This window comes from Sylvia atricapilla, chromosome 13 (assembly GCF_009819655.1).
Source record: "Sylvia atricapilla isolate bSylAtr1 chromosome 13, bSylAtr1.pri, whole genome shotgun sequence".
In the NCBI taxonomy this organism is placed as follows: Eukaryota; Metazoa; Chordata; class Aves; order Passeriformes; family Sylviidae; genus Sylvia; species Sylvia atricapilla.
In genome coordinates, this window is record NC_089152.1 from 15,847,752 (window position 1) to 15,873,117 (window position 25,366).

The 25,366-nt window shown below is 42.9% G+C and overlaps 1 protein-coding gene across 2 annotated transcripts; it reads right to left on the reverse strand.

Annotated features, from left to right (window-relative positions):
- Positions 1 to 516: 516 nt before the first annotated feature.
- Positions 517 to 25,295, reverse strand: ANXA2 (annexin A2). 2 transcript variants are annotated; one of them, XM_066328583.1, is made up of 13 exons: positions 25,214 to 25,295; positions 20,130 to 20,189; positions 16,483 to 16,582; positions 10,768 to 10,862; positions 7,908 to 8,021; positions 6,007 to 6,097; positions 5,468 to 5,547; positions 5,093 to 5,152; positions 4,395 to 4,488; positions 3,575 to 3,670; positions 2,542 to 2,600; positions 1,781 to 1,903; positions 517 to 893 (listed from the first exon to the last, which is right to left on the reverse strand). In XM_066328583.1, exons 2-13 carry the CDS (start codon positions 20,175 to 20,177, stop codon positions 834 to 836), a joined length of 1,020 nt encoding a protein of 339 aa, XP_066184680.1. In that variant the 5' UTR covers positions 20,178 to 20,189; positions 25,214 to 25,295; the 3' UTR covers positions 517 to 833. The 2 variants fall into 2 exon arrangements, with proteins under 2 accessions (XP_066184680.1, XP_066184679.1); XM_066328582.1 differs by having other exon boundaries at positions 517 to 889; positions 1,777 to 1,903.
- Between the last annotated feature and the right edge of the window lie 71 nt (positions 25,296 to 25,366).

Here is a 25,366-nt window from a genome sequence, read left to right on the forward strand (position 1 = left end):
GAGGTGAAACTTCTTGTGTTTTAGTTTACGGCCATTGCTCCTCACCCTGTTGCTGGACACCACAGAAAAGAGTCTGGCACCAGCACTGGCACCCACTTTGGAGATATTTATAAGTGTTAATTGCATCCCCTCTCAGTCTTCTCTTATCCAGACTTAACAGGCCCAGCTCCCCCAGTGTCTGCTCATCAGAGATGCGCCATTCCCTTAAACATCTTTGTGCCCTCCACTGAACCCACTCCAGGAGCTCCCTGTCCCTCTGAGCTGGGGAGCCCAGAACTGGACACAGCACACAGATGTGGCTGCAGTAGGGCCAAGCAGAGGGCGGGATCATCTCCCTCAATCAGCAAAGAGAATGTTTTGGACTTGCTGACAAAGTGAATCATGAAACAGACAAAGGGCTTGAGGGAAGAAGGTAAGTTTTCAGCCACAAGTAGTGAACCCTAGGAGCATAAAACCACAGCTAGATACACATCAACTGTTCAGACAGTTTTCAAATTAAGTTCTGAAAGACACATATTCTTAAAGTAAAACATCATTTTTATTTGTTTTATTAGAAACATTGCACAGAGAGGCAGAGCCTTTCACAAGCACGTGTGAGGCCATTTCTCCCTAGGAGGGTTAGTTTCTCTGGCTATACACTGTTAGGACTTGGGCAGAGCCAAGCAGAGCTGCTGAGAGGGGCACGCACAGCGCAGGGGAACAAACTGCAGCAGGGCTCTGGCAGGGAAAGGGCAAGTCAAGGTTAGCTAGGAAATTCACGTTTTCTAGGATTACAGTAAAATGAAGAGCAAAAAATGCATCTCTCTGGACTTGGGTTTCTTCCATCACAGTTTTCAGTCCTCTCCACCACACAGGTTCAGCAGTGCCCTCTGGTAATCCCCTTTTGTGTCTTGCTGTAAAGCAAGGGAAGAAAAATACAAAATATGTATTAGGAAACAATCACAAAATATGAAAGCATATGAATTATATTCTAAACCTGTGGGACAGTCTACAATTCACATTGAAACCTTCTCAGCCTTGACTGAGTTTTACTTATGTGTGAGCTGAAATTATTTAATCATTCTTGCAGTACAAATGCAAGGCCAAGAAGAGAGAAATTTAGGTATGAAAAAGAGTAACACAACCAAGGAAAGCTGAAGGATTTGATTCTGCTCCATCTCACTGATCACTGCAAAAATCATACACCAAGGTCACAGGTGTATGTGCTAATAATCTACAATTGACATCTTCAGGAAAAGATTCTGGGTTAAGATTTTGACTCAGCTTAATCTACACAAGGAATAATGCAGCATATGCTGTTGTGAGGGTGAAGATTAGCTTTGAAACAGATGAACAAGCTCTTCACCCAAGGCCCAAGTTAGACAAAACCTAGCAGCTGTAGCTCCTGTCTAATCACAGAAGTGGCCAAAAGTCACTTTAGCTAAAGAGCCTTCTCCTTGAGCACTGAAATGCAGTTGCGATTTAGATGCTCTATTTTCATTCAGCAATCACAGAACAATTGTGTTTTCTTTTGATCTGAGGATAGGGACAGGTGAACAGAATTTTCCTTCTGAACACGTCAGCTGATTGAACAAAGCCAGCATATAACTGTTAAGTGGCTGCCAGGAACTGTACCAGCTGTAGGCTGTGAAGATAAAGGTGGGTTTTTCCATAGTACAGAGATAGTAGAATACTCTCCCTGCAGCCCCTAACACACCTCCCATGAATTTTAGTGGTACCACAAATCCCGTGAAGACTGCTGCAAAGGCCCATCATATAAAACCAAAGATGCAAAACTTGCCTGGATGAAATAATAGAGAGATTTTCCGTATTTCCTCTTGAATTCACTCTTGATTTTCAGCATGTCAACCTCGCAGCGGGATACCATAATCCTGATCAGGACCTTGTCCCGGGTTCCCTTGCCCTACAAGCAGACACACATTTAGAGCTGCAATAGCTGAAATGCATAACAAGCCTTTGCCATCAGTTAATGATAGGACAGCAAACTACAGGCAATAAAAGATACTATGAAGTAAATCTTCTAATGAAGGTCATTATTATGATCCAAGAATTTGAGCATGAATGTACCTTTCTCATCAGCAGTGTTTAACCAACTTGCAGTCACAAATTTAGCTTAGACTGTAAGCAGCCCTTCTGGTTCACCAGGTCTTCCTGGAATCCCCTAATGCCTGTCACCAGGTGTTTCTCTTTCATCCTTTTTTATCAGAAAATGTTTTGAGGCAAATTTAATATCTTATTTTGGTGCTCAATAAACAGCTTTTTCTGCTGTCAGCTCTTGGTTACATGCAAAGGATGTGTCTAACTTTGCATATTATAATCAACTGATCTAATAAAGCTCTTTATTATGAGACCTTTTCCTACATTTCCCTATACCACATGAATCTGAATAGGTAATTCAGGCTCATAACTGTTAAAGAATGCTTTTGAACAATATTAGGTAATTGTTAATTTATTCACATGCCAGTCACATTTCATATGAAACAGAAGTGCCTAACAATGACAACAACAAAAAGAGCAGAAAGAAAAACCAGTCTTTCCTACCTTCATGGAATCATACAGTCTGTCTGCAAAATACAGCTGCTTGTTCTGAATGCACTGGACTGAAGAGAGAGACAAGAATAGTTAAATATCCTGCCCATACACAGGACACAGAATATTGCAGCAATATTTAAAGAGATGATGAGCAGTCAAAATAAGGTTTTCAGCAAAAGTTCCTCCAAAAAAGGGGACACAGAGAAAATATTTTTACCTGACTTGCTACTTAGAAGTTGTTTGGTTTAGCTTGTGACTGAACGACAGATGCTCACACTCTTAGGAAGGGTTTCCTTCCATGAAAATTGCATCATTTCAGAATTGCATGATTTGGGAATGTAGCCCTCCTCAACAGCTCCCAGTTCATGGCTCCACTTCTCCAGAGGAGGAAGCAATCTCTCCTCTGGAAACACTCCTTGTATACTAATTCATGAGAAGTCTCCTTTTCAAGGCTGAGCTCTGTTTCTACTCCATTTGCATTACACAGCTGTCAGCTCACCCTTAGTCTGAAATTAATTTTCCCCTTAAAGAACTCTCTCCTAAACCCAGTGACATCCTTGTCATCTTCACCCCGTGGCACACCATCAGCCTTACACCCTGCCTCCCTATTTCAGAGAATTCAGTGTCAGATCAGCTCTTCAATTGGCCCCTACCACCCCTCACTGCCTGCCTGTCTTCTCTTCTCACACACTGTTTTCTCTCCTGCCTTTGTGGGTACTGAACAATTTCAACCTTTTTGTTTGCTTGGGGAAACAAACATTAAGCCTCTCTATCAAATAAAAATGGAACTAACAGCAGATCATAACACACATGCATTTTCATTTTAACTGCAAAGCAAGGTATATATTTTGCAGAGGGCAAAAATAAGCTGCATCTCAATATCTGCAATAGCCTAAAATACACCAGTGGATCCAACAACACCAGCACGTCCAGCTAATTTCTCATCCAGCAGGGTGAATCTAGGCCCCACCTTTATCATGATACATTGCAAGAGCCTGAAAAGATCCTATATAAAGACAATCTTTACTTCAGGGTAACTTACCAAGATTAAGAAAGGCATTCTCCAAATCTCCCTTAACCTCCTTCTTGATGCTCTCCAACATATCATATGGGCTGTAGCTCTTGTACCTGTCAAACACTAGCACAGAAAAGAAAGCAGGTGAAATAAAAACCAGACCAAGAACTGGGAGCAATAACCACCCAAAGCATGAACACAGACACAGGAATGTAGAGACAAATGATTAATAAATATCTACGCAAATCTTTCTAAGACTCTCATTTTAAATACAGCATAAGTTTGTCAGCTAAAGGTCCCATGCCGTGGCCTTTGTGTTTTCCTTGAACAACTCCATAATCTGGGAAAATACCATCTTAATCCTGTACTGGTATTTTTTGAAGCAACAGTGATTTAAGCTCTGAGAAGTCTTCAAATGGCTTTTCCCCTGTGCTGCTTTAGAGCATTATCAGAGCTGCTTTTGAGTTTCACTGGCAGATTTAAACACATGATACAGCTAAGCTACCTTGGCACGGAGGTAAAAGCTAAAGGACTTCCCAAGGTCTCCTGCATCCATGCTTTCTAGGTTTGCAACAGCTTTGTTTTCAGTGTATGAAATATAATTGAGCATTGTTACACCTGTGTAAAAAAGAGCTGTACACACTTAAAATGCGAGATGGACATATCCACAGAAAAAACCTAGATGTTTTTAAAAAATTAACACCTTGGACATGAATTAAAGTTTATGTGATCTCCTACATTTTTGATGGTTTTCACAATTGTTTCAATCATATCTGGGACAAAATAGTTACCATTTTGTTACAGCTTTCTCTTACAGGAAAAAAAAAATCTGCCACTTGAATAGTACCTTTCTGCAGGTGGGGAACACTTCTTTCAGTCATAATGTTGATCCACTTGGGGACATCGGTTCCCTTTCTCTTCACACCAGCATCATAGAGGTCCTGGGGTTAGAAAGAAAAAGAAAATCACAAAAACATCAGGAGTTGCACAAGAAGCCATTGCAGATACATAAAATTTCCTTATTGGAAAAACAAGCACTACTGGAACTGTGTCTGTGGGAGAAACACAGACACGTGGGTTGGGCAGGTCACCAGGACAACGTTTAAGAATCTAAATCTGACACTAAGACTAATGACTTTATATTCACTTCTGGCTGCAGCTTTACTCTGCATTTAGCTCTGTTTACCTCAGCAGAACTGCTCTTGACAGATGCAGATGTAACAAACAAGCATTAACAGCCACTAAGTTCACTGCAATGGATGTGTTTCCTTTTGCTAAAGGCTTGCTCTCTCTCTTCATGTGTCTAAAAGAAATACCAGAGAACTTCTGTACAGTGGGTAAGTAGTCTGTGAAAATTGATAACCTGAAGGCATCAGGACTGCAAGTGGCAGATTCACTGACACCATGCAAACATTACTGTGTTGGACAACGTGAAATACACACACCTACTTCACAAATGCTCTCCACTTCCACAGTATTTGTATGTTCAGTACCTCCCAAAGCCTGACCAACTGGAGATATTTCGCACTCATCAGCAGCACTTACCCTGGCATCTTGGTCAATCAGCTCATAATCAATCACAGAGGTATCTTCACACCTTTTGCCCTTCAAACAAGATATTCATATTTCAGAAAGGTTTCACAGAAAGTAAGCAGTTTGCTATGTACATATTCCATTATTTTTCCTTTTTTAACCTGGATTTGCTAAATGAGTAACTGCATACTCCACCCTCATAATGAAGCTAATGCTGTGAATGCTGCATTTCTGTTCAAATACTTAGCCCTTCAACATTTGAATATATTTTTTCCCCCAAAGGTCAGTGAAAATACAGGCAAATCTCAGTGTATCAGACCCAGTTGTTTCACTGGCAGCCTCCACTCAGGCACATCAGAAAAAGGGGAAAGCTGTGAGCAGCCCTACCTTGGCCAGGGCCACCATTAGCTTGCGGAAGTCACCAGAAGTGTCTGATACGATGTCCTTCTCCAGTTCTGTCTTGTACACTAGGAAACAAAGAGTTCTTTTCAGGCAAAGGCTGTCCTACAAATACTCCTTTGCAAGAAAAAGGGCTGCTAATTACTGTGGTTTATGCACATAAACAAACAGTTACAACCCAAGTCAGGTGTGGAGGACAATGAAAATGAGCCCATGCTTGCCTACATCACACCCAGCATTGGTACCAGCTAGTCATGAGTTCCATGCAATTAGTCTCTCATGGAAAGCTAATAAAAAATTTCATTTAGACACAACTTGTACTAGTAGCAAGTAGCCTTCAATCTGCTATCAAGCAACAAAAGTATATAAATAAACCACACAAATATCCAGAACACCAGTACAAAATAGCAGAGAACCAAAGCAGATTTGAGTGAGATTTCTAATAATGAAATTCACACTGAGGGGAATTTATGCAAGTAATTTAGTGTAAAAGACATAGTACATGGAAACTTGCAAAGTAAACTCACTTTCCCTGTAGACTCTGTTGATTTCACTGAGCTCCTGATTTGTTCGGGAGCAGATGATTTCAATGAGTGTGTCTTCATCAGTTCCCAGCCCCTGCAACACACACAGGACTCAGTGAGGAGCCAGCAGTGAACAGGAATGCTTGAATGGTTTAAAAACATTTTACAGACATCTCCTCTCCCCCACTCTAACAGTTCAGGGATGTTTTTTGCCAGCTGCTCCTGAGAAAAAAAACAGATGGAATATTTCTAGTGGCTTAGAGATCTTGTAGATGTTTCTCTCTGGGCAATGTGCATTTGCTGTGAGTGTCTAACAGTGGCCTCCTCAGCAGCGTAACTGGAGAAGGTCAGCTTATCATGGCCTGTGTGATTTTTTTTTCTGTCCACTGGGAGCACAGGAGGAAAATCCAGTCTCATCCTCCTGTTAGGATGCTGTTGTCAAGCCCACCTGTAACAGAATGCCATTTTGCAGGTAGCATGGTTTCCACAGGAAAAAGGGCATGGTTTCCACAGGATTTCAAGTAACATCCTGGGAAAATGTCTCATGCTGCAGCCTTGAACATGTAGAAAATGGAGACAATTATGTGGCAAAGTACCCTTTGGATAGAATCGCCCCTTGAAGGGCCAAGAAAGTGGGACAAGCAAACAAACAATCAGAGGAGTAAACCCAAATTTTATTAAAATGGTTTAAGGCTAAGAGATTTAGGAAAGCTTTTCACACAATGGCTCTAATAAGCATCTGGGGAAAAAATGGAAGACTAGCAATATGTATAATTTTCTAAATATTTTTGAAATATTTTCAAGGATGTGTGACAGAAAAATAATTAACTCCTCAGTGATAACTTTGCTTTCCTCAACTCTGATGCCAAAGTCATAGCTTGTAATGCTTTATGTATCAAGCCACACTTAAACTCAGGCAAATTCAGAGCACTGAGAGAGGCTTTGCTAATTCAGACCAGGTGCTTGGGAGCTGGGAAGAGCAACCCATGGAGAGCATGGAATATTCTACCTTTGGGCCTACTCTGAGGCAATTGCTTAGACTTTAGTCCCAAACCCCAAACTAGTCTGGGTCACAATGAATTATCGATAGGCTGTGCTCAGACCAGGAGAGGGCAGCATCTGATTACTCAAACAAGGCATTTGGCCCACAGCTGAAGATTTACCATCTCCATAGTGGGTTGGTTTTCTGGGTTTGGGGATTTAAGGTTTGTTTGGGTTTTTTTTAATCAATTGGAGAAGTTAATTAGTTTGGTTTATTGACATGTTCTAAATTTCAGACATAGTGCTTGTCTTTAATTCTTAAAAAAAAATTAACATCCAGAATGTAAGTGATGATTAGATGATTATAACTACAATTTCCCAGACCTTAATTTGCTTAAAAAGGTGACTATACTGGCATAAGCACCTCTCAAGTCTCGTTTCAGAGGCCTGCAGAGCAGATATTTCTTTCTGCAAAGACTGCTTTTGATGCTCCATCTTCCTACACAGGGGCAGGCCTGGTAAAGGATGTTCTTTCCAGATCAGTGATATGACCCAGTAACTGAAAACTACTGTTTAAGCCTATAAATGCCAGCAGAGGATCTGATAGCTCGTGCTAACAGCTGCTCACTTAAAGCATTGTGAATCTGTGCATTGTTTGTAAGAGCAGTCAGCAAAGCAACCAAGCAGAGCAGCCTGCCTGTTACTCCTGAGCTGACAAGAATTACTTTTTCCTTAAAGAGAGGAATTTAAAAACCACATAGTTCCATTATTTCTCTCATTTTGAATGCCTTGCAGCTGGATATTTAAACTAAAAAAAACCAAAAACAAACAGTTTGAAAACTATGGGCCTGGATATGAAATCCATATTCTTTCCTGATACAGTGACATCAGATTCATAATGTTAAATTTTGAAGTTTGTTTACCTTCATGGCAGCTTTCAATTCAGAGGCATCATACTGTGCTGGTGTCTTCAGCAGGCCCAAGATCACTGCCTCCAAATGACCTGAGAGAGCAGACTTGAGTGCTGCAGAAAGTTCCTGCAAAATAGATCAGATGATGGAAGAAAAGAAATTAAAGCTCACTTCTGATCTCCAGAGAATTTAACCTGCAGGGCTTTAAGTCTCCAAGCCTGTAGGAGTGTTTCTTACACAACTGACAAGAAAACAGAAACATAAAGAGCTTTCTGGCTGTGAAAGACTATGAAAAATTAGGGCAAAGGAATGTTTTCTAATCCTCTGAAAATAAGAAATGCACCAGTGTCTGACAAAGTGCTGGGAAGCACGGTGCAGACACATCTGAACAGCTTCACTCCAGTCCTGAAGCACTGATGCTTTGTTGGAGCTAATAAGCACAGATGGATCTGAGTTTGACTCGCTGTGGTCAGTGCTTCTCCATCATCCTCCCACAGTTCTCCCAGCAGCACTGTATTATTTGTGGTTTTCCTCTTATCCCAGCCCTTTACTAGCTAAGACATTGGAAAATTGACTGCTCACCTATTCCACCATAAGACCCTGTTCCCAACCAGTTATCGGATGAGATAAAGAAAATCATCCCTGAGCACTGAAAAATTATGTCTGTCTTTAAGGAAACTACCAAAAGACTGTAGCCTAAATCCGTGTTGTTAATTGCCAGTCAGGCCTGGAAATAGAAACAGTCAGGGATGTTCACTGTACAGGATGCAAATCTGCACCACAATAATCAGAGCCTGTGTCCTCTTACGGGTTTCAGATGCAACTTGAATTATGCTGATTACCATTTTCTCCTGTAGTGTATGTTACAAAGTTGGAATCCCTGGGATCAAGTCTGGGGTTCACACAGATCCATGTAGTCCCTAAGCAGAAGTTAAATCTGTAGCTTTCAGAAGGGAATTGCTGCATTTCAGTTGCTGGTTTCTCACTAACCATCGCAGGGGAAAAGGGGGTAGAGAAAATGACCTTGGCTGAATTGCAGAGAAATTTGTGCCAGAGAGATAATGAGCCAAGACATTTAGTTAATTTCCAGAGTCACCCACTTAATCCAGGGCACTAATTGATGCTAATACTGTCTGCACTTACTGCATGGATCGACCAAGGGAGGCAAGGGGGGTTTGGGGCATCTGGCTGCTTTAGACCAAGAAACATGTCAGTACAACCACTCCACTTGGGATACAATGCCCCAGCCTTTATTTGGGTGAATCCTTCAGAAGGGCCACAGGAAAGATAGCACACATCTCTGTACTAAATTTTAAGGAACAGGTTGCCCAGAGAAGCTGCGGCTGACTTATCCCTGGAAATGTTTAAAAGGTCAGGCAGGACAGGGCATTGAGCAACCTGACCTAGTGGAAGGTGCCCATCTTGGGCATCTGAGTTCCCTTCCAGCCTAAACTAAGAGTTTTCATCAGACACTGCTCATCCCAAAGGAATTAAAAGAGAGGTAGAATATGTGACATTTAAAAATTATGATCTACTGATAGATCCTGCAACACACAAAGCAAGCAGCCGAATACAGCACAACACACTGCCAACAAAATCTGCACAGCTGCTGGCAAAGAAAACCATCAGACACTGTCCCTAGAACATATACCTACGTGTCTTTTCATATCTCACTCCTCCTCTCTTGCCTCCTCACATGTTTATCTCTCTGAGTGGTTCCTACTGCACATTTCCATTGTTTATGCGACTGTTTTATTCTTTGGCACTTGTTAAACTTCTGATAAATTCAGTTTGTTCTTGGGTCGCAGCAAGGGAAAAAAGTGAGAGAGAAACATGAAAAAAGTTGCAGATTTTCTTGACTGTGCATTTTTGTGGTCATGCAGAACATTTAACAAAGCTTTAAGTGACACATTTCATGACTGGGGTCCATTAATGTGCAGGTTGTCCCAGTGACCCCAGGGCAGGATGTGCAGACGTGTGCACACATGCACAACCTGGCCGTGCCTCTGCATACACCTCTGTAATTCATGCAGAAAAGCTGGTGAGCTGCCAACATTTAACTCCAAAGTTACATTTGGTTTCAGATGAGTATTCTGGGATGCTACTGGAGGACTACCATTTGGGGCCTGGCAAACCTGGAAGAGATACATTCATCATAATTTGAACTCTATATAACTTTCCTCCTTTTCACCAGCATGAAGCTTCAAATATGCCAAGATTCTCAAAACTTCTAAAGAGAAGAGCTCTTGCCTCCCGGACAGCAAGACTCATTTTGCAGAATTCTGCACACATCTTGCAGATTTCTCTCCATCAGTAGATCAGTACCTAAGGTATTTCTGCCAGGATCATTTTTAATGAGTTCAACTCATTACATCACTATTCCACAGCTACAGTGCTCGTAGCACAGCTGACTGCAGTCCTTTCTCAGCTAAGCTAGCTGTGGGAAGAGAAACAGAACACTTCCCTTATGCTGAGTTGTCCTAACAAAATAAACAAAAATCCAACACGCCTCCCCAAAAATATAAACCAACCAAAAGAAAAAAAAAACCAATCCCATAAAGCATCTCTCACATTTTTTCCTTCAAATGGAAGCACTTCATGCCTGTGACTTCTCTGCACTTTTAGCACATTTCACCAGGGAATCCTGTGGATCCCGCTGTGATTTCTGAAGATGCTAGGAAATCACCATCTCCAACAGATTGCAGTCCCAATTATGCATATTCAACTGATTTCAAAGTTCTACCAGGCCCAGATTGTGACAGCATGGACAAAGTAGATGCATCTTGAATTTCAGTGAAAAGACAAACCCTGAAAAATCTAACTGTCCACAAGAAAAATATTTAATCATTACTACTTCTTCGTATTTTACTACCTTTTTGGTTCTCCTCTGATAGGCAAAAGCAATGTCCTGCCTCTGTTCATTGCTGCGGTTTGTCAGGATGTTGATGATGGTGACCTCATCCACGCCTACAAAGACACAAGACAGAGAATTAGAGAAGCTTTCTTGTCACTGTTCTTGTAGCAGGATTTTTTGGAGTGTTCCTCAGCACTCCAAACACAGCACAGGTGCTGGCTGGAGCAGCTCTCACTAGTTAGTGTTTATCCTGTCCTGCCCTGGGGTAAAAGCCACAGTTAGAGCCCAGACTCCTGATGGGATGCAGATCTTTGGACACACCCCAAAGTCTAGTTTGTTACCAGTTTTGCTACTCCGTCTTGTGCTTCACTGGTGTGTTGTGTGCTGGTTTTCAAGCATTCAGAATTCTGCAAAAAGCTGCTCAAGAACACAGACTTTAAAACTTGTACTTACTAAAGCCTGTCCTTAATTTTTCTCAATTAAGACTTCTTAATAAAGCAGTTATGTTTCCTATTTAAGCCATTTAATCCATAACTCCAAACATGGAAATGGGAAAAGAAACCAGTATATTTAATTCAGGATGTTTCAGAGGCTCAAAAGACAGAAGGGATTTTCGACACTGGAAGAATTAAGTATGTGCTACTTCTTTTTGAAATCACTGCAAGATCCATGCTGAGCTGTAACTGGCCCACCTAGAGGATATGGACGCTCAAACTCCCAACTTACCTTTTAAGTAAGTGAACTACAGATCAGCAAAGGTTTAGTTTTAAGGGAATCATTCCAAATCCATGCACTTCAGTGCAACTGTCAGCTTTTGAAGCAAACAGATGGCCCTATAATCTAGAGGTCAGAACAAGCCCAGAGCCTCACCTCAGTTCTCTCTGTTTAATAAAGGTATTATGAATAGCTTCTTTCCCACATGCACACATATCAGAGTAAAAGATGATTTCTTGATTAAAAAAAAAAACAAAAACCAGAAAGTAAGGACTGGATCAGCAGCTACAAGCAGGACTCAGATCCCTGCCAGAATCCAGCTACATTTCTTTCCCCTATTACCCAAAGTAACCTGAAACAAAGAACTACAACATATATTATAAAAATGAATCATATGAAGTAGGAATCTTCAAAAAACCTTTTAGTCCCTAGCTGCAGAGTCTAAAATTATAAGGCAAATCTAAAAGTTCTCTCTCTTTCTTCACCACATTTTTCATAATGAAAGACATTTGGTAGCCTCGGGTCCTTAGCTTGTGCTGAGGCAGACCTACACCAGTGCTCTCATTCACACAAGCTTGGCCTGCAAATGACACCATAAAGCTCTGGAAAGCATCATGTGTCTAAGCTACAAACTCTGAGCTGAAAACAGGCTGACTGCACATTTCAGCCATAATCTACTCCCGCACATTTTAAAGTGTTCCCACATTAGAAAAGAAAACAAATTCTCCCTGTCCAGAAACGGCCACACACAGACATTGAGCCTTTCAGCTGTTGCAGGCCCACAGCACAAGCCAATGTCTTAAGCTTTTTAATAAATTCTGAATTTAAACCATTCTTGGCATTTAAAAGAGCAAAGGACATTTTCAAGTTGTACCACAATTGCTACAGATTAGAAGCCCACAAATGAATGACTTGACTGCATCCAAGTTTCTTATGCACATCTATGGAAATATGAAGTTAACTCATTGCTCTGGCATTCAGTGGAAACTAAGTGCTCGTACTTGATTCACACTGGGGAACCCTGCTGCACACACAGGATGCTGACTCACAGCTGCTGAGGTGGGGCAGAGCAGGACAGCAGCTCAAACACTTTCCTTTGCTGTTTGCTGAAGTCTCTCAAAGTTTCAAGGCAATGAAACGGAGTTTATTTCCAAATTTATTCGGGCTAGGTAGATTTTATCCCTGCATTTCTATCAATGGGGAATGGAAAGAAAAGTTCTGCTTAATGACAGCTTTTCTTGTGAAAGAGGCAATGTGTGGCATTGGTAAGATCACAGTGCTGGAGCTCAATCAGCAAAAATGAGGAAATGAACATGAATGGGGTCAAAGGGAAGAATTTAGATAAAACAAGACCATAATTTCAGCTCTGCTATTCTGCCTAGCAACAGTTCACCAAACCCAAACCATGTTGCAATGAGATATTTCTTCAGTGACAGTTTTAGTATTTGGAATGTGTGACTGATGCAGTTTGGTGGATTTCAGGCTGCCCTCTCTCACCAGCAAGCCAGCAGATTATCCTCTAAAAATTTTTCCTTCATGATCCTAAAAACTCTGTCAAAAGGTATGGGCATGTTGGATATACTACAGAAACAGAAGAGCTTTCTGTAAGATTGAACTGATTGGTTTACATGTCATCATTGTTTTACTAATTTCTGGATATAATTAATTCATTACAGATCTATGTCCTAAGCCCTTTCATACAGCAAACCTGTGCCTGAATTCTGGCAGCCATGGAATAAAAAAGTATCCTTTGAGACCTCAAGAGAAGGCTGCAAGTAACAAATATTCACAACCTAGTCTGACAAAATTATTTAACAAATACTTGAGACACACAAAGCATCAATGCTAGGAAATAACTCTGAAACAGAAGAGACACTTCAGCAGTTGTCTTTGCTAGGGGGAAAAAAGAAAAGGAAATCTAACATAAGCTCTGTTAGTGCCCTTCTAGATAATTTCTTCTGTTTAGGTTCATGTACATCAGCTAAGCTACACACAGAGCACAGTAGAGCATTATACAGAAATTAAACAGCTTCTTGTCCTATGCAGCAAAAAGCCAACATTTACAAAGGACATGCCAAGGCCCTAAATGAATTTGCTGCAGAAACACTAAAGAGCATAAAAATGAAACACAGCCATGGCATTAATACCAAAAGGAACAAGCCAGAACTGTAACAAGTTATTTGTATTATGCAACCTCTAGGTTGAACAATTGCTAACTACAAGGATTTATGTGACCTGAAGTCATTTTTGCACATTTCCCTTCCTAGGCTGGTGGATATATATATACCCCCTGCTTTAATTCAGCTCCACTCAAAGCCCTGAAAAGGGCTGCACAATGTATTTGTGCAGTATAGTTTTTGCAGGTGGATCTAAACCCAAATAAACACATCACAGTATTTTCCAGAGGTCTCCACAGATGAACAGATGGCTTAAGAACCTCTGAGGAATTAATCTGAAGAGTGTGAATGAGTGCTGAAATATTCAGGTATTACACAGAGCAGCACAGTCACACACTGCACTAGATCTTTTCCCTAAACCAAATACACAGCCATTATTTGGGCAGTAAAATAAGTTTTAGCCATTTTACACAAGAATCACTAAAAAGGAGATTCATGACTCTGATTCTGGGAGTCTCCATTCCTGAGACACAGCTGGATAATAGTTTATGTGCTAACTCTCCCAAACAGGTCTGCCCTGATGGCAAACACCAGACCTCAGGCACTGTTTGTATAAGGTACAGACAGAGATTAGACTCCACAAGATCTCATTTCCATGGCACTGCGAGAATTTCCAATATATTGGAAAGACTGCTTTGGTGAGTGTGAAATACAGGCCCTTTATAGCATGTACAGACCTTGATTTTCAACACAAGGAAATCCCAAGGGTTCAGATACCAGGAGTTCTTTATCCTGTAAAGAGTAAAGCCCTCAAATGGTTCTTACATACGCAGGTTGATTTTTTTTTTTTTAAAATTTTCAACCACAAACCAGCTTGCACATATACTTAAAACCTCTCTCTCATTGTTTTAAATTGAACAATTTAAAACACATTCCTCTTCATCATTCTGTGATAACTTACATTGCTTATTTCTACTTCCCACACACAATGCAAACTAATTTCTAGAGAAATGGTGATACTTCCTAGGGAAATGGTAGCTGCTGTGGATGTAGACAGTTTGTTCACTATGGGTGTTATATTTTTAGTTCAAAATTACTTAGATATTTCCCAGAATTATTTTAAAACTTGTTCTTGCAGGTAGCTCTTTACATCACTGTTCATAGAAAACAGTTCTTGTCTGGATGAGTTGGAATTTTCATTTGAGGAAAAACCAACATATATTTTGGAGAGCTCACATTTTATTGAATTTCTGAATAAGCAGATGAAAATATCCTGTTTTAAAGCATTCAAAGTACAAGGAAACAGAACCAGGAAGAAGGGCCGTTAACATTCTAGTTCTTAATTTTCCACAAGAATACTTCCTTTGTGAGATTCTTTAGGGTGGAAGCTCCGGTATCAAAACCATAAAGAGAATTTCCCTTTAAAGCCACCTTCCCAAAGTAAGTTCTGGGTAACAAACCAACAAGCAGAGAGAAGCTCAATCCTACAAACATGCAAGTCCATGACCAAGTTCCCTATTATTCACTCAGAGAGTTGAAAAATCATCTCTCTACTGAAATATTTCCATGTAACTTCACTGCACTGCTTATCTTTGCTGGGAGAAGGTGGAAAGACAACATGAGCCTGACTTCCCTGACTGGAACAGCTTTTGTACAGCTGAGGATATTGCAATTTCCTTTTGCAGTAATTAGCAGCTTGAGAGTTCTAACATGTAAGTTTGTACCTATCCTGAGAGACTGATGGTGTATTTGTCGTGTCTAGATTTGCTCTATAATCAGAGCTGCAAAATATTATAAAGTCTAGACAAAACTCTACATATATACAAAGCATCTGCTGCCAAACCTGATGATGTCTATATATAACTCTCTCACCTGAGAATTTAAAAAAAAAACAACCCAAACCATAAATTATAAAATCAGAACTGAACCCACTTTAATAAGGAATTTCTCCAGTTAAATTAAGAACTCTTGTGAAAGAAAGCCTTGTGCTTGTTATGGAGGGGATATATTTTACATTTTATAGCAAGTCAAACACATGCTTTGCTGGCATTGATGGAAGACTTAACATTTCTTTCTGATGAGAAATTGTTTGGCTTTTAAATTTCTCTCTGACACGAAGGCAAAAGACTTGTCAGTCCCAGCTACACCCAGCTGTTGCTGCTCTGGGCTGGAGCAAGTGTGGGAAGTGTGGCACTCCCTGTCCCAGGACTAGGACAGGATCCCAGCCCCAGGAGTGCCACCAAGGCATCACTTCAGAGCTGTGGCTCACACTCCCTGCTCTCCTGATGGATTCAATACACCAGAGGGAACCCTATCTAAAAACCCAGCTCAGAGCAGCTCTCACATTGCCCTGCCCCTGAAATACTGCAAACTCACTTCAGAAACAAGCTTTTAGGACCTTCTTTGACCCCAAATTAATACAAGATGAGTTTTTACTTCAAAACCCAGGAGAAAAATGTTCAAACCACCCCTATGCAGCTGTCTGGAGAGCTGAGAGGAAGAAGAAAGGTCCAGTCCAACAATCCAGTAGAAATCCATGATTCAGAGCCCACTCCCAAAATCACTGCCAAGGAGCTGACACTTCATTCTCAATTGGCAGAAAAGAAGAAGAATTTGAAGTACTGATGAGTCCAGAGAGAAAAAGTGGACACTTTCAGTGATAATCTCAACAACTCATGGCTAACCTTAAAAGCACATTCAAAACATGCACTTAGAGGGTTCAAAATCTAACTTGGTCAAGATTTCCTCAGTGCAGTCTGAGGAATACAACATCTCCTGAAGTAGATATTCTTGAGGAAGGATACCAAAATGTTGGTGTTGAGACAGTTTTGTTTTGTTTTGTTTTTTGCCAGCCAGGTTTCTACCTTCAAAGAGAAAAGGAGGCCCAGCCTCTGCTGCTCACCTTTGGTCTTGATGGCTGTTTCCAGGGCTGCAGCATCCCTGTCAGCATCGAAGTTGGAGTAGGCCTTCACTGTGGCATAGGCACTGGGAGGGAGAGAATGCTGCAAGGAAAAGAACAAAAAAACCTTCAGAGTTCAATTGTGCAATCCCTGCAACTAATAAAATGTCTCTCAGTTACCTGGTATTTAGCCCAATGTTTAATTGCAAGAACGACCATCAGGTTATCTGAGAAAATGGAATTCTACTCGGAGCCACTGAACTCTCTTCTCCTCAGGTGTATTGCCCAGAAATCCACCCACAGCTGTGCTCATTGTAACAGAGAACATATACAAATAGATACTGTATTTATTGCAGAAAAAAATCAACACCTTCCAAGTCTACTCACTGAACTTGAATATTCTAAAATCTGGAGTCTTCTGGCTAGATCTGAAGGAAAATGACTAGAGGAAGCTAAACCCAAGAAAGTTAAAGTCTACAGTGTTTCAGATTTGAAGTCAATATTTTACTTTTGATTACAGGCTACAAATAATAATTTAAAAAAGTGCACAAAACTTTTTCTGACTTTATCATTGTTAATCTTTAATTTCCTATCTCATGAACTTACGCATAATTTTTGAAACTCTTGACCTCCAGATCTTTGCTTTAAGCAGCACGAGGCTTGCAAAACCAAATGATGTTTCAAATTACCTCTGCTAAGAATAAGAGGACTTGCAGGTAAGTTCACTTAGGAAACAGATGCAACATTTCCCAAGTTACCAGATTTTATCAGCTATTATTTATGGTCTTCTCCTGAGGATTACAGCTGCAAACAGAGGGTGACCAGAACACAGATTCACCTCTTTTCAGTTGCTTCACTGGAAGCTAACAGCTTGTTATCACCTCCCAGGGGAAGGTTAAATTAAACCACAGATTTTCATACAAGTAGCTGGGTAATATTCACAAATCCCCCTCTGCTGAGTTCAAACATAAACCTCTGGCAGAGAGGTAGAGCTCCTAGCATCTGAAATTGCCACAGCCATTTCCTAAGTGAGTGAACAACTCAGCTTTCTTGGAAAAGATCCCAAGAAACGTTTGTTTCCATCTCTAACTCCAAAAGGAGGCTGAGTTTATGAACAGAACTAAGCTATCCTAATATCCCTGGAAAATATTTTTACATGCAAATTTTAAGAGGACAGCTTTTAAGTAAAAAATTCCATGGTTTCTGACTAATTTTGACTCTATCCCTGCAGAGGTCACGCTGTTCCGTCCAGATTCCTCTGGCAGCTACCCCTGTGCCTTCTGGGGACAGTCTGTTTTATGATGGGAAGTCAAAAAAGCACCAATAAACTGAATCATTTTCTTTTGTCTCTTACCGTCAGTGCAGCCCAGCAAAGTGGCCCCAGTTTGGCCCAGAGCCACACCACAAAACACAGCCTTTGCTTTTAGCAGGTCAAGTTGGCAACTGGAACAGTAAATGGAGACAGGCAATGTGGCCTCAGAGAAATCTGAGTGCCTGCAAGATTCCCAAGGCAGGCATCCCCACCCTGGGCACTGCCATGGAGCAGCACTCTGTGCTGGTCACAGAAGTCACCTGGTGACCTCAGCAGAGCGGGTACCTCTCCTTCCACCCAGCTCTAAGTATTTCCTGAGTAATTTGGATGGAGGAGTTTACTGTAAAGATGATAACAAACACTATCAAAATACCCTGCAATTTGGTGGCCATTTTTCCTCTCTCCCTCCACCCAAGGCATGCACCAAGTCAGAGTGACTTTCCCTGACACCTGACAGGTCTAATCAGGGCGACTGCCTAGGAAAAACAGCCATTTGAATTCCATTTATTCAATTACTCTGGTGCACTACTGTACCACAGTATGTCTTCAGACAAGACAGCTTTCAAACTGACTTTCCATTTAGTTCAGTACAAAATTCTTTACAATGTGGCAGTAGAAGTCCAGATAATGTGCAACTGCACCGCCTCTCTGGGCCAAACTAAAGTGGAGAAATTGGTTTTCTCCCTATGCATTCCGTGTGCTTCAGAGGTCCTCCAACTGCTTTACTTCCTCTGAGCCTGACAAATTTTATCCTGTCGGGAAACATGAGGGAGAAGCAAATATCACTGACAGCTGCAGAGTCTTAATTTAACCTAAAAACACCAGGACTCTTTCACAATCTCTTACACCTGAGTATTCTGAGAATCTTCCTGTACCCTTGTGGAGAGATGCAGAGTCTGTGAGCACGGATCAGCCCCAGCCCAGCTCCATCCCCTGCTGGCAGAAAGGAAGGCTGAGGCACTCAGGCCTTTACCTTCACTCAGATCAGCTGCTGCACCACTGATGCAGAGCACAGGAAGCACTGGCGTTCAGCCACAACCATTCTATACCCTCAAGGTTGAAAACTTGTTAAAGAGAAAAACTGGTGGCCCAACTACTACATCAGTTCATTTGCTAAATCATTGCTTAGAGGAACTCGTGCTGCAGAGCCACACAGGCCAGCTCCTCAGTAATTCTGCCTCCCAACTTACAGCACAAACCAGCTGCCTGAGCCTTCTTACACCCTGCAGCAGGATTTCTGATGGAAATGCTGCCATGGAACAGCATTCAAATCTGACTTTTGCAACCACTTGCAGGCATCAAGGAAGAAACATTTCTGCCCTTGAGAATACCTTGCTTCATTATTATTCCAAAAGTAATTTTCCATTGAAACACACAACCGTGAAAGCTGCAGACTTCACTGCTTTTGCACTACAAACCAGTTTTACTACTCACCCACAGTGCACTGGCCAGTTTTTTGCAACATCTCTTCCACAAACATTGTCTGGTATAATTCGTTTTGCAACAAGTAACAAAAATTGGCAAAACATTTGCCCGTACCAAACTCAGATCTGGAGCCACCAGTTGTAAGATTGGTATGTGTAGCAAGTTCATTAGAAATGTGATGAAATAGTGCATGAATAGGATTCACTTCCTCTTCAGTGACAATCACAGAACCACAAATTCATGGCATAATATGCTGATACTATGCAGATGGTAGATTACCATCTAACTGCATCTTAAGGAATCAAACAAAGACTGTGGCTTTCTGGTATTTCAATAAAACTATAAACCAAGTGCAGATGTGGTGACAAATACACAATCATAACTAAAACAGAAAATGAGAAAATAAGTTTGAGAAAATAATTTTTTTCAAGAGCTAATTCGGTTTTGGTGATAACCATTACAGGAATTAGATCCCCAATATTTTTGTTCTCGTATTGTTCTCCATTTTTAACTGGGAAAAAAAAAATCCAGAGGGTATCAGCAAAACCAAACATCTTGTGTTCTCATTCTTAGCTCACTTGCTCCTTTGGAAGGAAGAGGGACACAGATGCAAAGCAGCCGTGTTTGCCCTGTGATCTCTTTGATAAGACCCAGCAGGAGGATGCTGCTCGTGCTGCTGGCCAGTTAGAAGAACTCTCAGTAAATCATATAACTGTCCTATGGTTTACAGCTGCTTTGTGGATGAAAACTGATCACTGCTGATTAGGTTTTTAGCCAATAAAAGTTTAAGAGATGTGTGGAATCTTGTAAACCATACAGCTCAGTACAATTGTTGATGCAGAGTCCTGTAAAAGGAACAAGATGAGACATTTAACTAAAACAAAACTTTTCTTGTTTAGATAATAATACTTACATCTCCTTCAAGGGTGAGCTTGCTTAAAATTTCATGAACAGTGGACATCTTGAAAGAATGCTGGAGAAAGAGAAAAAAAAAGACAAAGTAGAATTAAACATATTTACAGTTACATCAGTGTGCCACACCAGCCTTGAAGCACTGCACCACTTCAAGTGACACAGTCCAAAGGATCTGCTAATACCAAGCAGGAAAAAAGATTTAGGAGTTTCCAAGCCACACCACCATTTATAATGCAACAAGAGGTCTTCATTACATTGTTCAATAAAAAATCCTTCAATAAGCATTTCTTCTGCATTTTAAATAATTAAAAAGGAATTTGAGAATCTCTGCCACAGAGCTGCCTAAGCTGGTAGTAGTACCAGGAAAATTATTCAGAAACACTATAGCTTGGTCCAGCTCAAAGCCAAAGAACAGCAACAAGTAGTAGCATCTAAATCACATGCCCAATTCCTCAAGTACTCCGGAAATGCAGAGGAATTATTTCTTTTCTTGCAGGCATTTTACAAACCATAACCTTATTTAATCTTTCACCCTGGGTCTTGTGGTTTTGTTGTAGCTCTCCAAAACAAACATCACTTAGAAACACGATTATCAGAGATGAGGTAATAAGGACTATCTTAAAATGGTAGCTCCAAATAGAAGGGCCATTGTGGCAAGTTAATATCAGCGCTGCATTGTCAGGACCTGAACATCTTCCTGGTATGTGTAAAAACCAGGGAAAACCCCAGCCCTGAGATGGATTATATACACTGCAGAAATAAACACTGATGTGACAAATTTACATTACAATACTTCACCTTTCTGGACAGAGAGTTTGCCAGAGCTGCAATTACTGTTCTAGTGAAAGGGTCTCTCAGCTAAGGAAAGCTTTTCCAAAAGTTGTAAGCCAGGGGCAATATTTAAAAAGCTCGATGCATTCCCCAAACCCTGCTCTCGAATTTCTCTACAGAGAGCACAGACATTGCTGTCCAGGCACCCAGGATGGCACCTGCAGCAAACATTATTTGCTGTTGAAATGAAAGCTTTTTTTCCCCAGGACCTCTACAGTCCAGCTGCAGAGAGCATTATCCAACAGGGAAAAGAGCTGGCCTGGGAGGGGAGAGGAGAAAGCACCTCCAAACCAGTGACATTCCACTAACTGATAAGTGAGCCTGAGAGAAAAAATTGCTGTTTTCTGCTGGGTGCCACACCCTGCACTTCCACACTGCCACCGGTTCCCCAGGCCAGCTCCTTGGCTCCCTGCCCCCCAGACAACTCCCAGCTATTGTGCAGCCAGTCCTGGCTATGGCCTTGCTGCTGGTTTGCAGATGGTTTCTAATCCTCCCTGAGTCCCTCTGCTGATAGGATGGGGGTTTCCTCAGTACCAGCCACCCAGGCCAATTTCCCAGACAAACCAACCTCCTCTCCACCCCATGCTCCATTCAGAGCTTGGAGAACCAGAAAAGTTTGAAATAGTTTCTTAATAATGGTGATCTGGTTAAAACTCTAGAAAAAGTGTTGTGGGTTTCTTTTTTTTCCTTCCTATTTTAACTCCTGTAAAGAGAAAAGCAAAGAAATCTTTACCTTTGGCAAAAATAGCTAGTGCTGCAAGAATAAAACACAGCAGCAAAATCACAGTACTTTTGTAGTGTAACTGCTGTTATGTCACATTTCCTCACTTAGAACACAGAATCTTCCATCTTCTGAAACAATCTAGGCTGAAGTAACAAAAGCAACTTTACTTTAACAAGGAGTAAGATTCCAGGGGAAGTAAGACAGAGAACAAAAAGGACAGTCAGGCACTGATATATTTGAGAATACATGTTTTTTCAGATTTTAAAATCCAGCCCATGCCTTTAAAGACAGGCTGTAGAAGTTGTTATAAGCCATTACCTGCTGTTGGCATTATTAATCATGCTGGTTAGGGGGACTGATATACTCCTGAATTATGGAATTCCTCATGTTTACACTTCATAAAATGAAGAGTCAATCTGTGGGACCTTTGTACTCTGACAGCATTTCAATGATGACCAAAGAGGAGCAACTCAAGTCCTTTAGTCTTTCTTGCCACAAGGAAAACACCAGTGAGAGCTGAAGCAAAGCAACTGCAGCATAACCTTTCACATGAAAAAAAAAATCACTGAACAGATTTTTGCAAGCCTGCTGTTTCTAAATCAATTAAAAAAACACACTGAATCAAGTTTGCTGGAACAAAACACCTGATCAGAGTCCAAGAACAGGACTAACACACCCTCACATAGAGCTGGAACTCCAGGTTCATATCACCAGAACACAACAATGCTATAGCAACTGACTGCCCATCAACAGCAAGCTGGTAATAGGAAAAAAAAAAAGGAGTTCTTGCAAGAGGCTTTGCAGAGAAAGATTTTTTACCCAGAGAACAAACACAGCTCTTGTCACACCCTGCTCTGTAAAGCACTCTGAGAACAGACTCTCACTGTTCTCTGATGGACTGGTTTTATCTGATGGAGTTTTGACAAGTCCTGGATGAGTCTGAACACATAAATAGAAAATACTTGCACCAGCCTGTTCTTCTTACACTGGAAAGGAATCAAGTTTTACCTTCCAGCTGTAAACTAATACTTCAATACCTTAAGGCAAGTTTCTACAACCAATTTCTAAATGCACATTACACAATCCTGAATCATATGATTCTGCTGAAACAGAGGGCATGTTTTGGCCCCAGAAAGCACTGGTTTACAGGTCTGTATTACACTGGCCCAGTCTCTATTCACCAACTTATCCCTGAAATTTTTTGGTAACGGAAGAACGTGTGTTTAAAAGCAGCCCCATATCTTGATTTCCAGGGCCAGCTCACACACATTATGGAGAAACCCCCTTGTGTTCCATGGAAAAGTTCCAGGTATGCACAAACAACTGCATTGCTCAATAAGCAGAGTTAGCATTTTAAGAAGCACTTATTATACTAAAGCAGAGATGGGAGCAAAGGGTGTTCCCAGACGTCTGAGCCAAGGAAACGGCATCCCCGGAATGAGAGAATGGAAACTCTTCCACTTGGAGCACATCTGTGTCCAAAAACTAGGGCAAGCCTGTTATCAGAGGAGATGAGAGAGAGTGAGGAAGACCTGCAGCATCTGCTGTAAATGAAACAAGGGCTCAAAATAATTCATTTATATACAGTACTAAGCAGGAGTACAAATAGGCCAGGCTGCATCTCCCCAAATCACCCATTAAGATTTAGCACATCTTTTAAAGCCACTATTTGGAGGGAAAAAAAAAATCATCTTTAAAGAAAAGCATTTCAATACCAATTAAACTACACTACCACAAACATACTTGAACCATTTTCTTCCACAAACATTGCTAATAATCCAGGAAGTTCCACTCCAGGAAGATAACATGCACATACAAAATTAAGGACTTGTTTCTTTAAATTCAAATTATTCTCACTTTTGAGAGACTTCACAAGAAAACCTCTTTGGGTTTGGGGTTTTATTGTTGGGTTTTTTGTTTTGGTTTTGGGGTTTTTTTCCCTCCCTTTTTTCTTTTTGTTCATTAAGGCAAACTACACCTAATATTGGCCAATGGAAACTTTTCCCACAAGGGCTGTTTATCCAGCCCAGCTCTAGCAACAGAAGGCACACACAGGATGAAACACTCAAGGGCACACTGGTTCCAGGAGTCTTTCACTCTTGACCTGTGCACCTCTGTGCAGATAGAGCATTTGAATATGAACGTAAGAGCTAATGGTAAACAGAAGTAAAGCTGCCACGTATAAGCACGCAACTCCCTTCTGCATGACTGTCCTGAAATCATTTCACTTCTCTTTCAGTTAAAATACCTTACAACATTCCTCCACGCCACCTCCCCTCCTCACTCGAGGGGGAAGTGGTGTCCGGGCTGACTCACAGTGGAAAAGGCAGCAGCAGGATCTCCGCGACTCTGCTCATGCCGGGCAGGAGCAAGCAGAGCCACGCCCGAGCCCGGCGGTGCGAGCGGGGAGGCGCCCGGGGCTCCGCGGCCAGCGCAAAGGAGCGCGCTGGGGAGCGCAAAGCACCGCCCCGGGAGCGCAGGGCACCGCCCGGGGAGCGCAAAGGAGCGCGCTGGGGAGGCGCAGGGCACCGCCCGGGGAGCGCAGGGCGCCGCCCGGGGAGCGCAAAGGAGCGCGCTGGGGAGGCGCAGGGCACCGCCCGGGGAGCGCAGGGCGCCGCCCGGCCCTGCCGGCCTTCCCCGCTGCCCGTGCCTGCAGCGGCTCCGCCAGCCGCGGCCGCGCCCCGGGCGGGAAGGGAAGGGAAGGGGCCGCTGCCCCTGGCGGGCTCGGGGCTCCGCAGTGTCTGCGGGAGCAATTCCAGCCTCGCCCCGACTGGATGAACACCGCCTGGAGCGAGCCTGGCTGGCCGGCACAGCTTCTCTGCGAGCCTCCGCGCCGAGAAGCGAATTTACAGCACCGTGGTCAACCAGCTGAGCCTTTGTGTACCTTAACAACGAGAAGAAATCACTATCTGGGGAACTTTAACGAAGTTAAGGACTGGTTCCTCTTTCCGGAGCGCTGCCGCCACACCCAGAATTGCTGCGGGGCGCACGAAGCTTCCTGAGCGCTGCCTCACCCACGGCCCGACTGTCCCAACGTGGAACCGAGCACAGAAAAGTAACAGGCGGGCAGGGCCGGAGGAAGAGGAGCTGGGCGCGGGAGGGCGGCGGGCGCGGCAGCCACTGCCCCGCTCCGCATCCCGCAGCGGCTCCGCATCCCGCCGGCTCGGCTCCACATCCCGCAGCGGCTCCGCATCCCGCCCGCTCGGCTCCCGCAGAGGCTCCACATCCCGCCCGCTCCCCATCCCGCCCGCTCCGCATCCCGCAGCGGCTCCGCATCCCGCCGGCTCGGCTCCACATCCCGCTCGCTCCGCATCCCGCCCGCTCGGCTCCCGCAGCGGCTCCGCATCCCGCCCGCTCGGCTCCACATCCCGCCCGCTCGGCTCCGCATCCCGCCCGCTCGGCTCCGCATCCCGCAGCGGCTCCGCATCCCGCCCGCTCCGCGGCCCCCCGCCCGCAGCCCGGCCCGGCCCCGCGGCACCCCGCCCGCAGCCCGGCCCGGCCCCGCGGCGCTGCCTGCGAGGGCTCACCTGTGTGGGGCGGGCAGGGCGGCTGTGGCGGCGGCTCTGGCGGCTCTGGCAGCGGCTGGGGCCCGCGGCAGCCCGGGCGGGGTTTTGTAGGGCCGGGCGGGCCCTTCCCGCCCCGGCGCCCCCCCGGCACGGCGCTGACTCACCCGGCCGCGC

What these genes read in the sequence shown, in the direction of transcription:
- ANXA2 (XM_066328583.1), bottom strand. Translation starts at nt 20,177, where the DNA reads ATGTCCACTGTTCATGAAATTTTAAGCAAGCTCACCCTTGAAGGAGAT. An exon ending in CAACAGAGTCTACAGGGAAA is followed by an intron (nt 5,548 to 6,006) that starts GTGAGTTTACTT and finishes TTTGTTTCCTAG; the next exon opens with TGTACAAGACAGAACTGGAG. An exon ending in GACTGTATGATTCCATGAAG is followed by an intron (nt 1,904 to 2,541) that starts GTAGGAAAGACT and finishes GTCTGCTTGTAG; the next exon opens with GGCAAGGGAACCCGGGACAA.